Genomic DNA, 18,687 nt, shown 5'->3' with positions numbered 1-18,687 from the left:
CTCTGAGTCAAATTGAGCTCTTGTGAATCAGAACTGAAGTAAATGAGAAAATACGCAAACACCTAATTTAAAGTGTACATATTATATATTTTTTTCTTTTGTGTATAATTGAATCTTCTACATGCTAAGCTACTTAGATTTTGAGATCTTTTTTTTTTTTTTACTGTTTGGGCTTCTCCTCTACAGATGTGACAAACCCTGCACTGATGGTACATATGGAGATGGCTGTCATTTCCTGTGTAAAACCTGCCATCACGGCCACTGTGACCCTGTGACAGGAAGTTGCATTTGTCTTCCTGGCTTCCAGGGTGAGAGGTGAGGGTACAGTGGTATTTATAGGTTGTTTTAACCTTGGTGTAAGAGTCAAATAAGTCTCACTCACTGTTCAATCTCTGTTGTAGCTGTAACAGCACATGTCCTCCTAACCTTTATGGCATCAACTGCTCCGCCACATGTCACTGTGGGAAGATTCATGCCTGTCATCCAGCCACAGGGGCTTGTCCAAACAGTATGTCCAGACACTACAATTGATTTTCACGGCTGGCATCCGCATCCCTCTCATCTGTTTTTTTTTTTTTTTTTTTTTTGTCTGCTAGGTAGCAGGGCAGGTCTCTTAGCAGGGCTTTTGATTCCCTTGTGCATTTTAATTCTTGCCTTGTTGTTCTGCTGCTGCTGCTGTTGTGGGCGGCCTGTCGAAGGGAAGGATGGGTATGAATTTGTTATTTGAAAGCTGATATAAAAATTATTATTATTTATCAAACAATAAGAAAATCTTCTGCTAAATCTGACCTCTAGAGTGGCGGTTGGAGATGGCAGTCCTGCGGTTCGCATGAAGCATCATGTTTATACTGTGCTGGCCAACATGGGTTCAGCAATGCCGTGCAGTACTCTTTGGTCATCTGGTTTGCCTAGGGTTACAGGTAATGTGCGGTTTCCACTTGCAGCCTGCATTTTGGTTTATATAAGTTGACTTTGAATGTTCTACGTTGTGTTTTAAGTCTCTCATCATGATCCTGAGCTCACATTTAACCACAGCTTCATTGAGCAGCCATCGTCCGGCTGGGTGATTGATTCATTTGAAACTGATGATAAAGGAGAGGCCATCTACTGTGAACCAACCAGGGAAGGTACAACACTTATATTTCTAGTTTCAAACTCTTTCGGAGTTGTTTATATCCTGTAGTTAGGACAGCAGCTAGAGTTTTGCTTTGGCTGTTCAAGACTTTAAAATTAAATGTAATTTGCACCAGGTATTTTATACTCACCAAGGCTGTATTTCTATAAAAAAAATTGCTGGATAAAAACATAAATTTGCACCATATTCAACAGCAATATGTTGATTCTTATTAAACGTGCTTCTCCTCACACAGATGTTCTTACTGTGGCTGGTGGAGAGCTTCAGGAGCTGAGCTCTAAGTGTAACTTCTTCCCTGACCCATCAACCTTTAGCAGTGACGACATGTCACAGGATTTTGGTATCCCTCGTACTTCCAGCATCGCCAAATCCAAACGCCCTTCAGTCTCTTTCGCAGAGGGCACAAAGTTCAGTTCTAAAGAGCACCGCAACTCGACTCAAGACCTGCCAGGAACAAGTCGGAGACCCAAGGCCTGGGGCGTGCTGATGATCTCTGCCCTGCAAGGAGGACAGGGAAACCACAGTGAAAAAGAAACAGAAAAAGGAGAGAAAAACAACGAGGAGACCATGTCCTCTGAGGAGCAAGCAGCTGCATCTGAAACAACACAAACTGACTCAGAAAGAGACAGTCCTGGCCTGATAAGAACTCCGCTTACTATGCCCAGGGGAGACAACGTACACTTTCCAATACCAGGAAGAATGCCCAACCATCTGATAGCGGCCAGGATTCAGATTCAGAGAAGTTAACAACTTTATATGTAACTGTGGGTAAGACCCAACAGATGGCTAAGCAAGAGCCCCCCTCAGAAGGGCCTGTTCAGCCCAGAGGAAGGGGGCAGGTGATCGCCAAGCCACCGCGGAGGAAACTGGGAGCACAGGCCAGTGCGTGTGAGCAAACTACAGGGTCAAACCAGTCAGAGGTGGTCATGAGGAAACCTAGCCGCAGGAAGCACAACTTCCTCAGCTCTCCCTGCACAGCGGGGGCAACAGACTTTCCTCAGGAGAACTGCACCCCCAAGAGGCCATTATCCTTCAATTTAAAAAGTGTTCCAGAGAGTGATACACTCCATAGTTTGGTGAAACAAGACACTGGAGAAGTTTGTGAGAAAGACATCTTGACAGAGCACGCTTACGAGACTGTGGCTCTGTCTGATTCGGTCTCCACATCTTCAGAGATTATTATTAATGAGATTGTTGTGGACCAAGCAGAAAATGAGCAAAATTATGAGAATGTTTATGTAAAGCATTCATAATATTCCTGAATCTTAAAGTTTATGATTTAAAGGGCAATAGGTTTTGTTTTTAGTACTGTATGTAGGTTTTGTATAAACTGCATAAACATATATTATCTACATAGAAAGCATTTTTGTATATTCCCTATAATAGTTTATATTAAAATGTTACTTGACTTTTTTTTTTTTTTTTTACATTTTAAAGTATTTTATCAATATGTTTCCCTCATAACTAAGTAACTGATTTAAAAGTTTAGGGTCAGTAAGATTTAATTCTTCTATTTTAAATTAATACTATTATTCAGCAAGGATGCACTAATTTAAGCAAATGGTTTATTATTTTTTTTTATAAATGCTGTTCTTTTGAACTATTGATCAAGAATCCTGAAAAAATATATCAAGAATATGTCTTCGATATGGATAATAATAAGAAATATTTCTTAAGCAGCAATTCGGGATATTAGAATGATTTCTGAAGGATCATGTGACACTGAAGACTGGAGTAACGATGCTGAAAATTAAGCTTTACCATAACATGCCTAAATCATATTTTAAAATATATTAAAAAAGAAAAAGTTATTATAATTTGTAATATTTTACAGTTTTTTACTTTATTTTGATAAAGTAAATGCAGAATTAGTGAGACTGAGAGACATATTTTAAAAGCATTCTTACCAACCTCAAACCTTTGAATAGTAGTGTAGATCAATCCTGAGAAAAGATATAAACCTTGCAGCACTTTTGCATGAAATCACTTCCATAACAGTTTGAAAAAAATAGAATTGTCTTAAAGGGTTAGTAATTCCGTCTTGGTTTTTGACATCTTTTTCTCTATGCACGATAAATAAGGATTAGTCCTTACATGCTTCACTACAGCGAAGTTGTTCTTGCCAGCATGACACTGTCTGATAACTTAGTGTGATGTAAATTAATTCAATGCCTGATATTGGCAGTTAGCTCAGTGTTTTCTTTGGAAAAAGCAAGAAACCACAATAAATTGAAGAATTATGCCAAAACTGACTGGAAATGTAAATGGCATTGGTTATTTGCAGCAAATGACAAGAAAAAAATGACAAGAAACCCTTTCACTGTGTTAAAAAGGATGTTAATATCCTTAAGAGGATTTTCAAAGGTATAACCTAATAAAATGATGTATAAATTGCCATAATGACCCATCAAAAAACATTGCTGCAAGGATTGCAAAACTGTTCCTCATTAAAAGCTGTTGCAAATTTCATAGCAACTTTAGACTTTTGTAAGCATCAGTAAAAAAATTGTATTCCTCTCATGCAATTACTCTATAAAAATCAGAGTATAATTTTATAATAATATTTATTTGAGATGTTTGAGACTGCAAAATGCATGGTGGCCATTGAGAATAATTAATCAACACAACAATTAGGGATCAGATTAATCTCTAGGGGAGGATGACCTGTAGAACATTATTTTTTGTGGAGAGATTCTAAAATTGTCTACTGATCACACGTCTCATTGACCGTACAAATGCAGCTTAATTTTCTTGTATGATAAATACTATTTAATGTAATTTACAGTTGGATTTATCTCTTTTCTGCTCCTGGTTTGTCTTTGCAGCCGAGCCAGTATTTTCCAATAGGTCTTGGATATGGAGGGTTTGCATAGTCAACCCGCTTCGTTCGAAGATTCACTCTGTAGTACATATCTGTAAAGAAAAAGTTTGAATCTGAATATCTAAATATAATAATCATGTTGATTTCAGTTCCTCCTTTGAAATATATAATTTCTGTCATGACAATTCTCTGTGAGTTTAGCATGGTAAGAAACATTCAGTGTGAATGTGATTGGTCTTTGCGGAATTGATCTGTACTCTTGCCAATACTTGCTACTAACACATCCACAACATTCTGCTGTTAGTATATTAGAAATACTGCTGCTGCATATATAGCACATACGAAATAACCCCCATATATGACATACACTAAATCACCCTGTAACATATCTATACAGGTGGAGCTGGGGAAGGTGGAGGGTTTCTGAAGCATGCTGAAACTGCAACAGCAAGCACTATCTGAGTATCTGAATGTTGAGCAGCAAGCTTATTGGCTGCTGATACGAAATAAAACCAATCAGCTGCACCATTTGAAGGATGTAATAGTTCAGATTGAGTTAAAACCTATTGGCCTGTGCCATCTAGAGTTTCATGACAGAACTTGGGATATAAATATTATATTTTCATGGTAATTTCAGTTCCTCCTTTGAATAATATAATATAATATAATATAATATAATATAATATAATATAATATAATATAATATAATATAATATAATATAATATAATTAATATAATAATAATGTCATACAAGTACCTCCTTTGAAGAAGTAGACGCTCTGTAAAGGCTGACTCCTGTGCAGTATGTCATAGGCGATATCTTCAGAAGGTCTGTATCTGTAGTCATAATCATAGTCATTTTGTCTATGATAATAGTCTCTTCGTCTGTCTTGGTCTCGCCACCTGTCCTGCCCAAACCTCTGAGCAAACTCCTGTCCAATGCTGATGCCCCTCTCTGCCATAGTCTCCCAATATGGTGACCTATTCTGTCTGCGCCTAGAGCCCCGTTGCTGGTCCCACTCCTGCCCATAACGTTGGTTCCACTGCTGCCCATACTGTTGGTTCCACTGCTGCCCATACCGTTGGCCCCACTGCTGGTCCCAATCCTGCCGATTTCTGTCCTGACGCCTTCTGCTGGGCCATCTCGGAGTGATGTAGAATCTGCCGGCTAGCACAGCATCCACGGGAGATTTGATTCCAACCCAGTCTTTGTTGATGAAGTGATGGCCACCATGATGACTGAAAGCTGGAAGAAAGTAGTTAAAAGCTGAGTTATGGAAGCTGTCTAAGGATAAATTTATTTAGGTAACTTCCTTTAAAATAATATTACCTCCACCAAAGAGTTGGTTGAAGTGCTCAGCCCATCGGTCATAGTAAATATTAGTGTATCTGCGGAAGAGTGCTGAGGGAGATCTCAGTGACATCTGAACGCACTCCTCATGGGATGGCTGATGCTTGAACTCATACTGGTAATACTGGTCTCCTAGAAAGAAGGGACGTATGCTTTGTTTAGTAAAGGTAAATTAACATGGCAGTAAATCCAGATGGATTCTTGAGGTTAAGCACAAACCTTTAAAAAAATAAACCTTCTCTTTGCCATGATGGCTGTGAGCAGGAATGGCAAAGGCAGCATCCAGATGGTCTGGTATCTTCTCAAATCCCACAGATATTTCTCGTGGGAAATCTTCATCTAGTACTCCATCTTCAAACCTCCAGTATTTTTTACCCTGGGAATAATAAAACATATTGTCATTTACAATCATTCAGTGAAACAGATTAAATAATTCTGATTAATTAAATGAATTTAATTAATTCAAATATATTGTGACTATTTAATATTCTGTAAATAACATAGGGAATCATTTCATATGAAGTGCTAGAAATTCTAAATGGTTTCTATTATAATAGATATAAATGAGGTCATCCATACTTTGAAGATGTATGTCTTTCCTTGGCAGTTTATGCGAGTGAAGGCAGCATCTATTGGACCTTTTATTCCCCAGATGTCTTCAATGAGCTTTGGGTACCCGGGTAATACTAATTTCTCATCAAGCTCAAAAAAATATTGTCCTCGTAGACAAACATATCACATTTTAAATTAGAAACACAATGTGTAAAAAAAGAATAAATAAATACATTAAGAACTATAATAAGACGAACAAATAATTATCTGTTATAACAGTACATTTTAAAACATTTTATAGATTTTTTGTTTAATTTTATTTTCCTTTGACCTATTTTCCAGGGTTATTAAGGTTAACTAAAACTAAAGCCATCAATTGCATTTGTTACTTATAATAAAATAAACCTTAATAGCAATATTTTTAATTTTCATTTAAACTGATGTACTAAATTAGAAAAACTGAAACACAAAGCAATACAACTATATAGACATGTAAAAAAAAACTAATAAAATGACAAAAACACAATAAAATCAAAACTTTAACTAAGATTAAAAATAAAAATAATACTTAAATCAAAATTTTAATAAAAAATCTCAATAATAATTAAATAACGCTGCTCCCTAACCATTTTCAAAACATTTACTTATAATAAATACATTGTATGTACATTTTTATATAACTGTCAAAAAATTATCCTAAAAGAAATTGAAAATAATTTTGTTCTTCTTTGCTGTAAGGCACTTACCTCTGAATGCATATACAGAGCCATTTTTGAGCTGCATGAAGGAATCAAAGGGTCTGCCACTGCAGACTTCAGCGTCAGGGTCTTTGGCTTTTGTTGGTGTGGGTTCAGCAGTTGAGGCTGTGTGTGGAGTAGTGGCTGGGTTATTAATGCTGGAGGCTAATCTAAATGGTGTATTTGGAGTGGCAGCAGTAACAATCTCCGGTGTTGGGTTATCACTTAACGTCAAATCCATGATTTTTGGAGCTGGTGTTAATAAGCTGAATATTTCAGCAAAGGTCGCTGGAGACGGGGTCAAAGTTTTGTGCTGTGATCTGGATCTGTTTGGCGCCTCTGTGCTGTTTGCTCCCTCATCATAATCATCCTCAGGGTAAGAAGGAAAGGTGTCTCCACGAGCTGCAACAAGAACAGTTTCTCATCCACTTGTTTAGTTTTGATTTGTTTAAATGGAGTTTAAGAAACCAAACCGGTAAACTTACACCTAATACGACATAAGGATTCATAGTCTTTGCAACAGCTCTTGTAGTATGTGCACATAGAGTCACACTGGCAGGTCTGGGTGGCATCAAACCCATTTTCACAGCGTTCAATACATGACTCTTAATGGGAAAAAAACAGCACAGTTCCAAGATACCAGAGAGACTATATGTCCAAAATATTACTAGAAAGTAAGTATTCTTACCTTCAGCAGCATATGTGAAGGAAATCAGTCCTAGCAGCAGAAAAAGCCTCATCATGGCGTCTCACAGTGAATGCAACTGAAGAACTGAGACCATCAGGACTACAGGAATCAATAGACTCAGAGGTCACTCATCCACTTTTGTTTACTTGATCTTATTTGCAATATGTTGTCATCTTTGTTTAACTGTAATCATTAAAACAAGACATGAATTGTTTTGCAATCTGATAATATAAATTTGAAAAGTTTGTTTTATGAGCACTACTTTATGTAACTTTTTTTTAAATTTAAGTTTATTAGTAATAACATTATTCATTCAGTTCAAAGTAAAATTATTATTAATTTTGTGGTAAGTTAGACACTTTTTTTGAGTGATCAATATAAAGGTATAGAAATAAATAATGGTTGTTTCAAAATGTCAGATATAGTCTGTTTAACAAAGTCCACCATGATGTTCTTTACTAAACTAATATGGGAGTGTATTGCTTAAACGTAAACCTTTTGACCTCTGTGAAAAGTGAATGATTAATAGATCCATAAACAACATTCTGACCTGTCAGCGTCCACACATAGACAACACTTTACACAACTGCTTACAAACATTCGTTGTAGCTACATGAATAAGTCAAGCTGGGAGATTTCAAAATGTAAATTTGTAAATCCTAGTTTAGCGTTATTATTTGCACAGCCTATTTCTTGCTTACTTGTTTCTTTCGAACACGCAAAAAAAAAAAAAAAAAAAAAAACACGCAAAAAAAAAAAAAACAAACAACAAAAAAACCTGATTGTAGCCTACTTGCCTGGTTGTCGTGTAAAGCGTTGAATAATAATAAAAACGCTGTCTTATTCTCTCATGAGGCCGTGTAACTTTACCTTTGGATAATTCCTTTATTCGGATTATTCCTTTAGTTTTTTTTGTGATCTATATATTACCAATAAAATTAAGATTCATATTATTGATTTACATGCAGCTTATTATTTAAATATTTTATAATGTTAAAAATATATATATTTAAACGTTTTTAGTCTGGACTGCTTAAATCTGTCACTTAAATAACCCAAGAAATATTTAATACTTAAATGAAGACAGCGCCGTGCTGTATGGGAATGTACCTGCGCGCTCAAGTTTAGGACAGCGCGTGCACAGCACATCTGCGTCTGAAAGGAGGACCGAACGTCACTTCGAAGTGAGACATGTTTTAATTTCACAACTGTTGTTCAATACTTAAAATGAAATGTTTACTTATAACCTGACAGAATGTCGTCTGACAGCAGTAACAACGCTTTTTTTTCATCTGACAGAAAAGTTCGTTTTATCAGGTAAGGCTCCTTACTTCTTAACAAATAAACGTCTTTTGCGAAAATACATTTGTTTAAAGTACATGAAAAGGTTGTTTTAAGTTTAATTTAATTTAATTTAATTATTTTAAGGTACACAGCTCTGGTGGCGGTTGGAATAACCATAGCAACCTGGGGACAATGTTGCCTGAAGAAGACAAAGGCCTGACTCCGGCTCTCCAGTACGTCACTTGAGAGTACTGTAACAATCTCATTCATAATGTCTTTACCGGAAGTGTTTTTATAATATTTATGCTTCTGTAAATATTTCATATGTCTTTATTCATGCACGATATAGTTATGTTTTAAGTAACTTATGTTTTAAATAACCAAGTTAAGCGTCTGGAAAACACTTTGTTGTTGATTTGAATGTACATGTTCATGTAAGTTACGACATGTCCGCCCAAAGAATATAAAATAAATAAATAAATAAAAAAAAATTAACTGGTTACCAACCATTGTTTTAATACAAAAAAATAAATAAATAAAAAAATAAAAAGAAACATACACACACACACACACACATACAAACTAATGGTTTATAATGGTATGGACATTGGAAACCATTACATTTTCTATTGTATTTTGGGCAGAGCTCTATTGCTAGCAAAGTCCTTTTAAGGCATGTCACTCAGTGGCCATCTTTGAAACCCCTCTCAGGCATGCAAGTGCTACTCCTATACCTTCGAATGGGGAAACATCAAATTCTACAAAACTTGTTCACTAAGCTTACGATTAAATTTCATATTTGCAATCACCAGAGAAATCTGACAGCAACTGTGTCATAAATGTTGCTACTTTTGCGCAAATAGCGTTGTAAAAAGCTTATTTTTCAGACTAGATCAGCCAGTACGCATGCTATAGATTCTAGTCTTTGATATGGCCGGGTCAATCGCAGGATTACAGTGACACATCTTGGGTAATCTATAGTATAGTATAGAATATACCATAGTATAGAATATACCATAGTATAGAATCTATAGTTTAGAATATACTATTCTAAAGTACAGAATACCAAATACGTGTCACTCATATAGTTTTTATTTCGGAAAAATGCAAGCTCAATATGGCCACTCAATTGCAGGAAGCCCCTCGTTCTGAATGAAAGAACCAATCGCTAATTTGTAAAGTCAGTGCTTCACTGCAGCTACCTTTCAAATATGAATTGTAATCATAAGCTAAAGTGAATAGTTTTGTAGAATTTGATGTTTCTCCATTCAAAGAGATAGGAGTTGTACTTGCATGCCCGAGAGGGGTTTCAAAGATGGCCACAGAGTGACATGACTTGTCTTAAAGGGGTCAAATGATGCGATTTCAAGTTTTCCTTTCTCTTTGGAATGTTACAAGCTGATTGTGCATAGATAAGATCCCTGAAGTTGCCAAGACTGAAGTATCAAAACCAAAGAGATATTCTTTATCGAAGTTAAGACTCTGCCACGCCCCCCTAAAAATGGCTCATTCAAACACGCCCCATATATCTACGTCACTATGTGGAAATATTTGTGTAATGCCGCCCAAATGTTTACGCAAAGATGAAGGTGTGGTTTCAGTAACTGCAGTTAGTGTTGAAGCGGCCATGTCAGGGAGATGCTGTGTGTATCTAGGTGAAAGCAAAATCACTTTATTTGGCTTTCTGAAAATAGATGCATTTAGGAATCTTTAAGATTACTTAAAACAGAGCAGCAACGCATTTTATGGATGACATTTACATGAACCTTGGAGAGGAGGTAATTCTGGCTTTGCTACAACAATCTGGTGCTTCTGAATCACCTATTGTAAGTAGTCTATGTTTTGTTATTAGTTAAAGTATTTGCTATTGACTGTTCAAATGCAGACTTTTGCACGTCCTGTGTGTATGTGTGCACACTAGTCTGTCAGCGAGAGACAGACAGGGTCACACAGTGGAGTGAGCTGTCTTAGCTGGCTTGTGTACTGCAAACACATAAAATTTAAAAATTATTATTAAAAATATATCGCGGATGTGGTATTTAGGCAGAAATATACAATAAAAATAAAAGCTTACGTTCCATACAGTCTTTGTCCACCAGGGGACATTGAACTAAAGTGTGACTGTGGTGCTGAGGTTGATTTCCGCTTCTGGCTTGATACACTGGGCGGGTCTATAAACAGACGCTGAGGATGCTTGAGGATTCATTATCAACGATCTTGACTTTTTACAGATATAACGACATCACGGTGTTTTATTTTAATGTATAAGCAACGCTACAACTGGGTTTCAGAGGAATCTGTCCGAGGGTGGAAAAAAGGACATTGGAAATAGTCGTCTTTGTCTGACAAAACTCAACCAATTGCCAGTATACAGCGATACCAACCAGCTAACGTACTGTCGTTTTAACATCAAGCCATTCTGACAGCGTTATCTTGTTATTTGATGTTTTTTTTTTGGGTCATTTCTAACAGTGGATTCTTAAAACGTAACAATTGCTCTGACTTCATTTGTGTTTATTATTTTTCTCTGACATCCGCAGGATAATGAACTAAACTGTTTCCCACGCATTACACATTAATGATTTGCTTTGGAATGACAGCGACGCGATAATTTCTTTGTCACGCCTGAAAGACAAAGAAGCATCAGAACTGTTGTTATAACAGAGAAACAGCTGGCAACTAGATGTTTTTGTCTCTTGTCGTTTATTTCAGCAAGTTTTGCCGTTATTTCTCCATGTTTAGCACTGACAGACTCACGGTTCCTGAATATGTCAGTAATCGGCTACACAAGCGGAGGACGAGCTCCGGCCCTAGAGCTGTGTCTCCGGGGATCAGCACCGACGTCCAGGCCGTGTTGGACAGCTCTCTTCCCGCGCTGCGCTCCGCCATCCAAACACTCAAGTCTTCAAAAGACACTGGAGATTTGGAGGAGACCCGTCTGGCCATTGCTGAGACTTTCCAGCTCGTCAAGGAGGCCTGGGTCCTGCCCACAGTGGGCCGACAGGTAGCGGAGGAGATCTGCAACAGGATCCGGCTGGATGGGGGTCTGGAGCTGCTGTTGCTGCTGCTGCAGACACCGCCTGAAGAAATCACATACGAGTCTGCCAAGCTCCTAGAGCAGATTTTGGTCTCAGAAAACAGGTATGGAACATTTTTGATAAATTGTGTTGTTTGTATGGCCTAAAAGTATTTGGAAGCAAGTCACATTTAAAATGAATGAATGGCGTTGTATTAGTCATAATATCAAACAAAGTGGCACAATCATTTTGCATACAGTTTATTTGGTTTAAAATGAATAAAAATGAGATTTTTCTTAAGAATATGTTTTTTCGTAAAAGAAATATAAAAAGTAAAGGTGCTATAATCCATTAAGCATGTAATTGTACGCAGAAAATAATCATACTCCCTGAATAATATACTTAAAATAACTGTTCTGAGATATCATATGTGAGTCTGGACCACAAAACCCATCTTACGTAGCATGGTTATATTTGTAGCAATAGACAAAAATACATTGTATGAGTCAAATATATCGATTTTTTTTATTTTTATCCCAAAAAATCATTATAAAGATAATGTTTCACGAAGATATTTATAAAATTTACTTCTTTGCATTCTAACTCAAAATCAGTGCTTAACTGTCAACTAATATTGTTATAGTCAGGGCTGAATTTTTAATTCCAGTCCTGTCCTGCATTTGTACAAAAAGTAATAAATTAGATAGATAGATATATAGATAGATAGATAGATACCAAAAACAGGACAAAAAGAAGTTCAAAGTGACTGAAAAGCTACATCAACATTGTTTTGTTTTCATCTGACAAGGTAATATATTCACCATAGTTATACCACAGGTGTATAAATTGTTCCTAAAGCCACTAAAAATCATATTGGGAGTAAGTGTCTTGTGTGATTTATTTGCAGGTGCCATTTGGTTTGATATTATGTAATAATATATTTAATATTTGTATATAGCATATTTGTTGGATAAAAGGCATATATGCATCCAAATTCTTTTAAATGCTTGTTTTTGTATTTTTCTGCAGGGACTATGTGGCACGTATGGGGCTTGGGGTCATCCTGAACCTGACCCGTGAGCAGGAGGATGCCCAGCTGGCAAGGAGCGTGTCGGGCATCCTTGAGCACATGTTTAAACACACAGAGGAGACATCTGCGCAGCTCATCACTAACGGAGCACTGGACAGCCTCCTGTACTGGTGCCGTGGAACAGACCCAACTGTACTTCGGCACTGCGCCGTTGCACTGGCAAATTGCGCCATGTACGGTGGGCACCGCTGCCAGAAGCTGATGATCGAAAAACAGGCAGCCGAATGGCTGTTCCCACTGGCGTTCTCCAAAGAAGATGAGCTGATCCGGTTTCATGCATGCCTGGCCGTGGCTGTGCTGGCGGCTAATAGGGAGATAGAGAAAGAAGTGGTCAAGTCTGGTACACTGGAGCTGGTGGAGCCCTTCATTGCCTCGTTGGACCCTGAAGAGTTTGCACGCAACTTGTCGGACAGCGCAGACAGCATGCAGGGCCGTACGGCTGCAGACCTGCAGCACTTACTGCCCCTGCTGGACGGCACACGTCTGGAGGGGAAATGCATCGCTGCGTTCTATCTGTGTGTGGAGACTAGTATCAAGTCCCGTCAACGTAATACCAAGGTCAGGCAGACACTATATTCAGTTTTATATGCTTTCACACTGTGTTACTGACGAGTGAGATTCTCTTAGGCTGATGATACACAGGCCGACGTTTTTAGCAATTTTGCTGGGCAACGTTTTTGAGCATTGTTGCTTGGGCACTTTCCTACTGAGAATGACTAATAAATTCTGGAGACTTTAGATCGATTTTATATATACATAGAATTTTAATACTGCAGATTTACAGGTTTATGTACTTAGACACTTAGTATAAATAATATATATCATGGAATGGCTAAACATATATTTATATAATATTTGATATAAAGTAACTTACATATATATAATATGTTTATATAATTTATCTTATTCGAAGACAGAAGCATAAATAACAGCACTTTGTCTTTAAAAAATACTGCTGATTTGTATTTAATTTATCCAAAATATCAATAAAAACTTTTATTTAAAATATAAATATTTACTGTACTTATTAATATATGAATAACAGGCAAATATCAAGTTTTCAGAATTTATCATTTAGCTTACAATCTGCAAAGGAGTGGAAGTCAGGATTATGCATGAGGAGATCTTCATCTCTGGCGGAGATGAAGATAGGAATCATGTCTTTGTCACGTTTTTTTCTGATTCTGATTTAATACTGATTTTTTTCTGATTTGTGATTATGGGATAATATCAGACGTCTTCACCTTACAAATGGTTATCGAAAAGCAAAAATAGTATGAAATGCACATCATATATTGTGAGAAAGTGTGCTAGAGCAAAACAGATACTATTTTTTTTAAATCAGCACTCCAAAATGAGTTAAAAACAAGTATTTCATTCAGTCAGTATGATGCAGGGCGCTGTAATATTTAAAATATTCCTACATTAAATTGTACTTTTTTTCCCCTGGATCTTTCTACTCAGATATTTCAGGAGATTGGAGCTGTTCAGAGCCTGAAGAGAATTGTCATGTACTCCAGTAATGGAACCGTCTGCTCTCTGGCTAAGAGGGCCTTAACAATGATGAGCGAGGACGTCCCGAGGCGTATCCTTTCATCTGTACCCAACTGGAAGAGCGGAGAGGTACAGACCTGGCTGCAGCAGATTGGCTTCAGTACATTCATTGAACGGTTTCAGGTTTGTACACAGCTCCCATTTCCTGTGTATTTAGGCCCAATCCCAATTCTATTTTATACCCCTAGGGGAGAAAATATTCCCCTAAGGATTGGGACACCACTACCATGACGTCACACGCCATCATTCGTCGTCTAGCTCTTACAGCACACACACATACTGGTGTGCTGGTGTGCATTAGAGCCTTTAATTATCGTTCTGAATTAATGAGGTGCTTACTGCACATATGACATGACACATATCGGAAATCGCGCAGCTCACACATCCAGGAGAAAATAAATTTGTCAACGCTGCCCCACAACTTTTATTAAATACAGTTTAAATACTGAATCGCTACATTACATCCATTACATCGCTGTTTTGTAATTAAACTCAATCTAAAAAGATAATCGCACAGACGCGAATACATGCAACTTTCATTCCTCTCTCTCTCTCTCTCTCTCTCTCTCTCGAATAGGCAATATTTGAGAAAATGGTTTAGCGATTTCTTATTATTAGGGGGGTTAGCCCCCATCAATGTCTACGGCAGTTATCGCCCTGATCAGACATATGCTGTGGTACTATCATGCAGTCTGTAATGATATGACGTTAGCAAATATTAGCGTTTTTTTGCAAAGATTTCTTTGAGTAACACTAATATGAACTCACAAATGAATGTAACATAAAACAAATGAATCCTTTCGTTAAAATCTTTATTTATGCCAAAAAATATTTATGTGTCTTTTTTTGTTCGCTGTAGCAGCCATGTTTCCGAGATGTCCATGTTTTTGAAGTGTGGTCCTGAAAAATCTTCCTTTGAAGGGCTATCTGGTCCTTCCCCTTTCCCCTCCAACCAAAAGAGAATCGAGAAAGGGGAAGGGCTAAGGGGTAGAATTGGGATTGGGCCTTAACCTCAGATAAAGCTGGAGGATATGATGATATCTTGAAGTTGTTTGTTGCTGTTTTGATCAGTACCATATCTTTCAGGAACTGCAGGTGGATGGAGATCTACTGCTCAATATCACAGAACAGGATCTGATCCAGGATCTGGGCATGACTTCTGGGCTCACTCGCAAGAGGCAAGTGCTATTTTAAATAAGTGAAGTAGAAGCATTTTTATTGTATTATCATAACCAATAGCAGTTCTTTGATAACTTCTGTACAGGTTTCTTCGAGATCTGCGTGTTCTGAAAACCTATGCAAACTACTCCACATGTGACCCCAATAACCTGGCAGACTGGCTAGCTGATATAGACCCACGATTCCGTCAGTACACCTATGGCTTGGTTCAGTCAGGAGTCGATCGGAACAATATAATCCACATTACAGAGCAACAGTTGCTGTCTGACTGCAATGTAGAGAATGGAATCCACCGTGCAAAGATCACTTCTTCTGTCCGCCGCCCCGCTAAACCCTGCTTAACCGATTCCCAACCCGCGGGCCCTGATGTGTTCATCAGCTACCGTCGCACTACAGGTTCACAGCTTGCCAGGTCAGAGCTCAAATTAAACAGCTCTTAAGTCTCTTTACAGTAATGGCACCTATTTAGTTACCCAGGTTCTATTTGAATGAGAGTTAATGTATGCAAAATATATCTGTACATATTGATTACACATGCACATTTATCCTATTTTATTTTAACTTTTTACATTTAGGTTACATCTGCAATCATGTAACTCACTTAAAGTTCATATTTAAAATTGCTTTATAATTTTAATAACACCGTTCAATGTAATATTTAATGTTCTCTTGCAGATCTCGAATGAAATATACTTGTTTCCTACTGTTGTTTGAAGAATGGATGTACTATTTTTCATTATGATATAGTGATCTCTAAGTTCAAATATAGAATTATTTGAAATCATTGTTTCTGGTATTTTGCTTTTCATTTATTTAGTTACACAAAGTAGTATAGAATTTGAATATTGGCCAGTTATTGGTTGAAATAAACCCTACGTCTCCTGTTCTTATCTTTCTTTGCAGCCTACTGAAGGTGCATCTACAATTGCGTGGTTTCAGCGTCTTCATCGACGTGGAGAAACTGGAAGCTGGCAGGTTTGAGGAGAAACTGATCACGAGTGTACAGCGAGCACGCAACTTCATTTTGGTGCTGTCAGCCAACGCGCTGGACAAATGCATGGGCGACGTGGCTATGAAAGACTGGGTTCATAAGGTTAGAAGCAGAAACCCTTCTTTGATCTAACTGTACTTATAAATAATGTAGTGCTGGGCAGCAACTAATTACGATTTAATCGCATCCAAAATAAATATTTTTGTGTACATAATATGTGTGTGTGCTGTATATATATTAGGTATATATAAAAACACACACATGCATGTATATATTTAAGAAGAATATGTCATGTTTAAATATATATAATATACATTTCAAGAATATAAATATATACATGTAAATATTTTATAAATATTTACTGTATGTGTTTTTATATATACATAATAAATATATACAGTACACACATATATTATATAAACAAAACTTTTATTTTGGATGCGATTAATCGTTGCCCTGCACTAATATAAAGCCATATTTACTCATAGTTCAGGCCACATGCTGAAACTGGACTGAAAATACACTCCTAAAAGCTTCAGTCATTATCCCAATTATAAACTCTATTTGAGGATCCTTAAATCTGTTCTCAAAAGATGCCAAAACGTCCTTCTGCCAACACCTTGAAATATGTAATTAGGTGTATTAATATTGTCAGTCAGCTGTAAGGTTAAACATTTTGATTTATATTATCCACAGGAGATTGTCACCGCCCTGAGTGGGAAGAAGAACATTGTTCCTGTCACTGATAACTTTGTGTGGCCTGATCCGGCCTCTCTGCCAGAGGACATGAGTAGCATTCTCAAATTTAATGGCATTAAGTGAGTCAACACTCTGCCTGACTAAACATGTTTAGTTATTCTATGATATACAGTACGCTTTCCACTGCTCAGTAACTTGTAGTTGTTAAAATTGGCCACCAGATCAATAAAAGCTTTTAATGTAGAGACGAATCTAAAATAATCTAATTGTACAAAGAATTAACGTAAATCTCTTCTCAATGTCACAGGTGGTCCCATGAGTATCAAGATGCCACTATTGAAAAGATTCTACGATTCCTCAAGGGATGCCCAAGCCAAGAGCAACCAGACGGAGCCAAAACAGACAAAAAAGAGCCACAAAAGAAATAATACATACATCTGACCAATAAAACCCCCTTTATTATGCCTAATAAGTAGGTGTTTCCAATAATGACCACTGCGTAATCAGAACACACCTGCTTACACCTCAGAGGCCATTGTTTCCTTTGGTTGTATGCATGTAGCTGGTCTAGATAGATACATAAGTGTAACCTATCCAAAGATACAATGGAATTTACAAGGTGCACCCACATTAGCAAAGTTTTGGCAGTATTTTACAAGGGAATAACAGTCCATCTCATCAATGGTGTAGCAATATATGAAGCATCTTCAATTTCAAACCGAGTAGCTGTCTGTTGGTCGATGTGGTGAGTTTGTGTGACTAACCTGAACACGGTTTGAAATCTCCATGGGGGACATAACTAAAGTATATGTTACCGCTCCTTAAATATTATTTACAGCTTTATGTCTGTTGACAGCATTTGTGGCTTTAAATGACACTGAACACTCCTTAAATTGTGCATTAGTAATCAAACTGTACTGACTGTGCTCCAAGAATTGTGTCATACATTTCTGTAACTCAGGCAGCTGAACAGATTTCTGCATTACGATTTGTATTTATGACATCAGCATAAATCTAAGCATAGTCAATCCATAGCCAGGTAGTACTAGATAATCTTGCGTTATAGTATTGTCAGTAGACTTTTGAAAGAAAGCCTTATGAAATGTTAAAACCTCAGTTTATTTTAGTTCAGTTAATTAATCCAAAAATAGTCAATAATTTGTTTTCTAACTACAGGTTTGTGCAGGCTGTTAAGCAAGTTCTGATATCATGTACAGTGCATCATTCAAAAGGCAAATGACACATTTTTCACCTCTAAGAATATTTCACAACAGTTCATAAAGCTCAATATTAATCATTATAGTCATTAATCATTTCACGCAGTATTAGAAACAAACCCTGAAACAACAGTTTCAGGACTCAAAAGACTAGTGTAGAGGCATTCTTAGAATTTCCGAGAATATTATGCAGCAATTTTAAGTCAATGATGCATTTTCAGTCACTGTGAAAATGCAGATGAACATTTACTAACAGCTCTTAACACCTCAAGCTCCCTGTTGTTGCCTTATGGTGTTTATCCTAATGTCTTTCAGGTGAAATGCAGCCTTTAAAATATGTACAATTAAATAATGAAATGTTCTTTTTCCAGA

At 37.1% G+C, this 18,687-nt stretch overlaps 2 protein-coding genes and 1 pseudogene across 3 annotated transcripts; 2 read left to right on the top strand and 1 right to left on the bottom strand.

Annotated features, from left to right (window-relative positions):
• Positions 1–121: 121 nt before the first annotated feature.
• On the top strand, positions 122–2,507 carry LOC113092537 (scavenger receptor class F member 1-like; annotated as a pseudogene).
• A 1,175-nt stretch (positions 2,508–3,682) lies between these two features.
• vtna (vitronectin a) lies at positions 3,683–7,443 on the bottom strand. The gene is made up of 8 exons (XM_026258144.1): positions 7,285–7,443; positions 7,082–7,201; positions 6,606–6,998; positions 5,887–6,026; positions 5,527–5,683; positions 5,287–5,439; positions 4,714–5,202; positions 3,683–4,048 (listed from the first exon to the last, which is right to left on the bottom strand). The coding sequence occupies exons 1-8, from the start codon at positions 7,337–7,339 to the stop codon at positions 3,927–3,929; spliced, it is 1,629 nt and encodes a 542-aa protein (XP_026113929.1). The 5' UTR covers positions 7,340–7,443; the 3' UTR covers positions 3,683–3,926.
• A 1,123-nt stretch (positions 7,444–8,566) lies between these two features.
• Positions 8,567–18,666, top strand: LOC113092540 (sterile alpha and TIR motif-containing protein 1). 2 transcript variants are annotated; one of them, XM_026258146.1, is made up of 10 exons: positions 8,567–8,601; positions 8,713–8,801; positions 11,311–11,709; positions 12,615–13,233; positions 14,140–14,352; positions 15,316–15,407; positions 15,494–15,820; positions 16,312–16,501; positions 17,096–17,217; positions 17,406–18,666. In XM_026258146.1, exons 2-10 carry the CDS (start codon positions 8,761–8,763, stop codon positions 17,524–17,526), a joined length of 2,124 nt encoding a protein of 707 aa, XP_026113931.1. In that variant the 5' UTR covers positions 8,567–8,601; positions 8,713–8,760; the 3' UTR covers positions 17,527–18,666. The 2 variants fall into 2 exon arrangements, with proteins under 2 accessions (XP_026113931.1, XP_026113930.1); XM_026258145.1 differs by lacking the exons at positions 8,567–8,601; positions 8,713–8,801 and having other exon boundaries at positions 10,712–11,709.
• Positions 18,667–18,687: the final 21 nt, after the last annotated feature.

This window comes from Carassius auratus, unplaced genomic scaffold (genome assembly GCF_003368295.1).
Source record: "Carassius auratus strain Wakin unplaced genomic scaffold, ASM336829v1 scaf_tig00214653, whole genome shotgun sequence".
Lineage (NCBI taxonomy): Eukaryota > Metazoa > Chordata > Actinopteri > Cypriniformes > Cyprinidae > Carassius > Carassius auratus.
The sequence above is the reverse complement of the archived record's forward strand: the minus strand, read 5'-3'. Positions and strand labels throughout refer to the sequence as shown.

Coding starts and splice junctions, on each gene's coding strand:
- LOC113092540 (XM_026258145.1), top strand. CDS start 11,252: ATGTTTTTGTCTCTTGTCGTTTATTTCAGCAAGTTTTGCCGTTATTTC. Junction 13,234..14,139: donor CCCGTCAACGTAATACCAAG/GTCAGGCAGACA, acceptor CTTTCTACTCAG/ATATTTCAGGAGATTGGAGC. Junction 16,502..17,095: donor TGAAAGACTGGGTTCATAAG/GTTAGAAGCAGA, acceptor TATTATCCACAG/GAGATTGTCACCGCCCTGAG.
- vtna (XM_026258144.1), bottom strand. CDS start 7,339: ATGATGAGGCTTTTTCTGCTGCTAGGACTGATTTCCTTCACATATGCT. Junction 5,684..5,886: donor GAAAGACATACATCTTCAAA/GTATGGATGACC, acceptor TATTATTCCCAG/GGTAAAAAATACTGGAGGTT. Junction 5,440..5,526: donor GAAGGTTTATTTTTTTAAAG/GTTTGTGCTTAA, acceptor CCTTCTTTCTAG/GAGACCAGTATTACCAGTAT.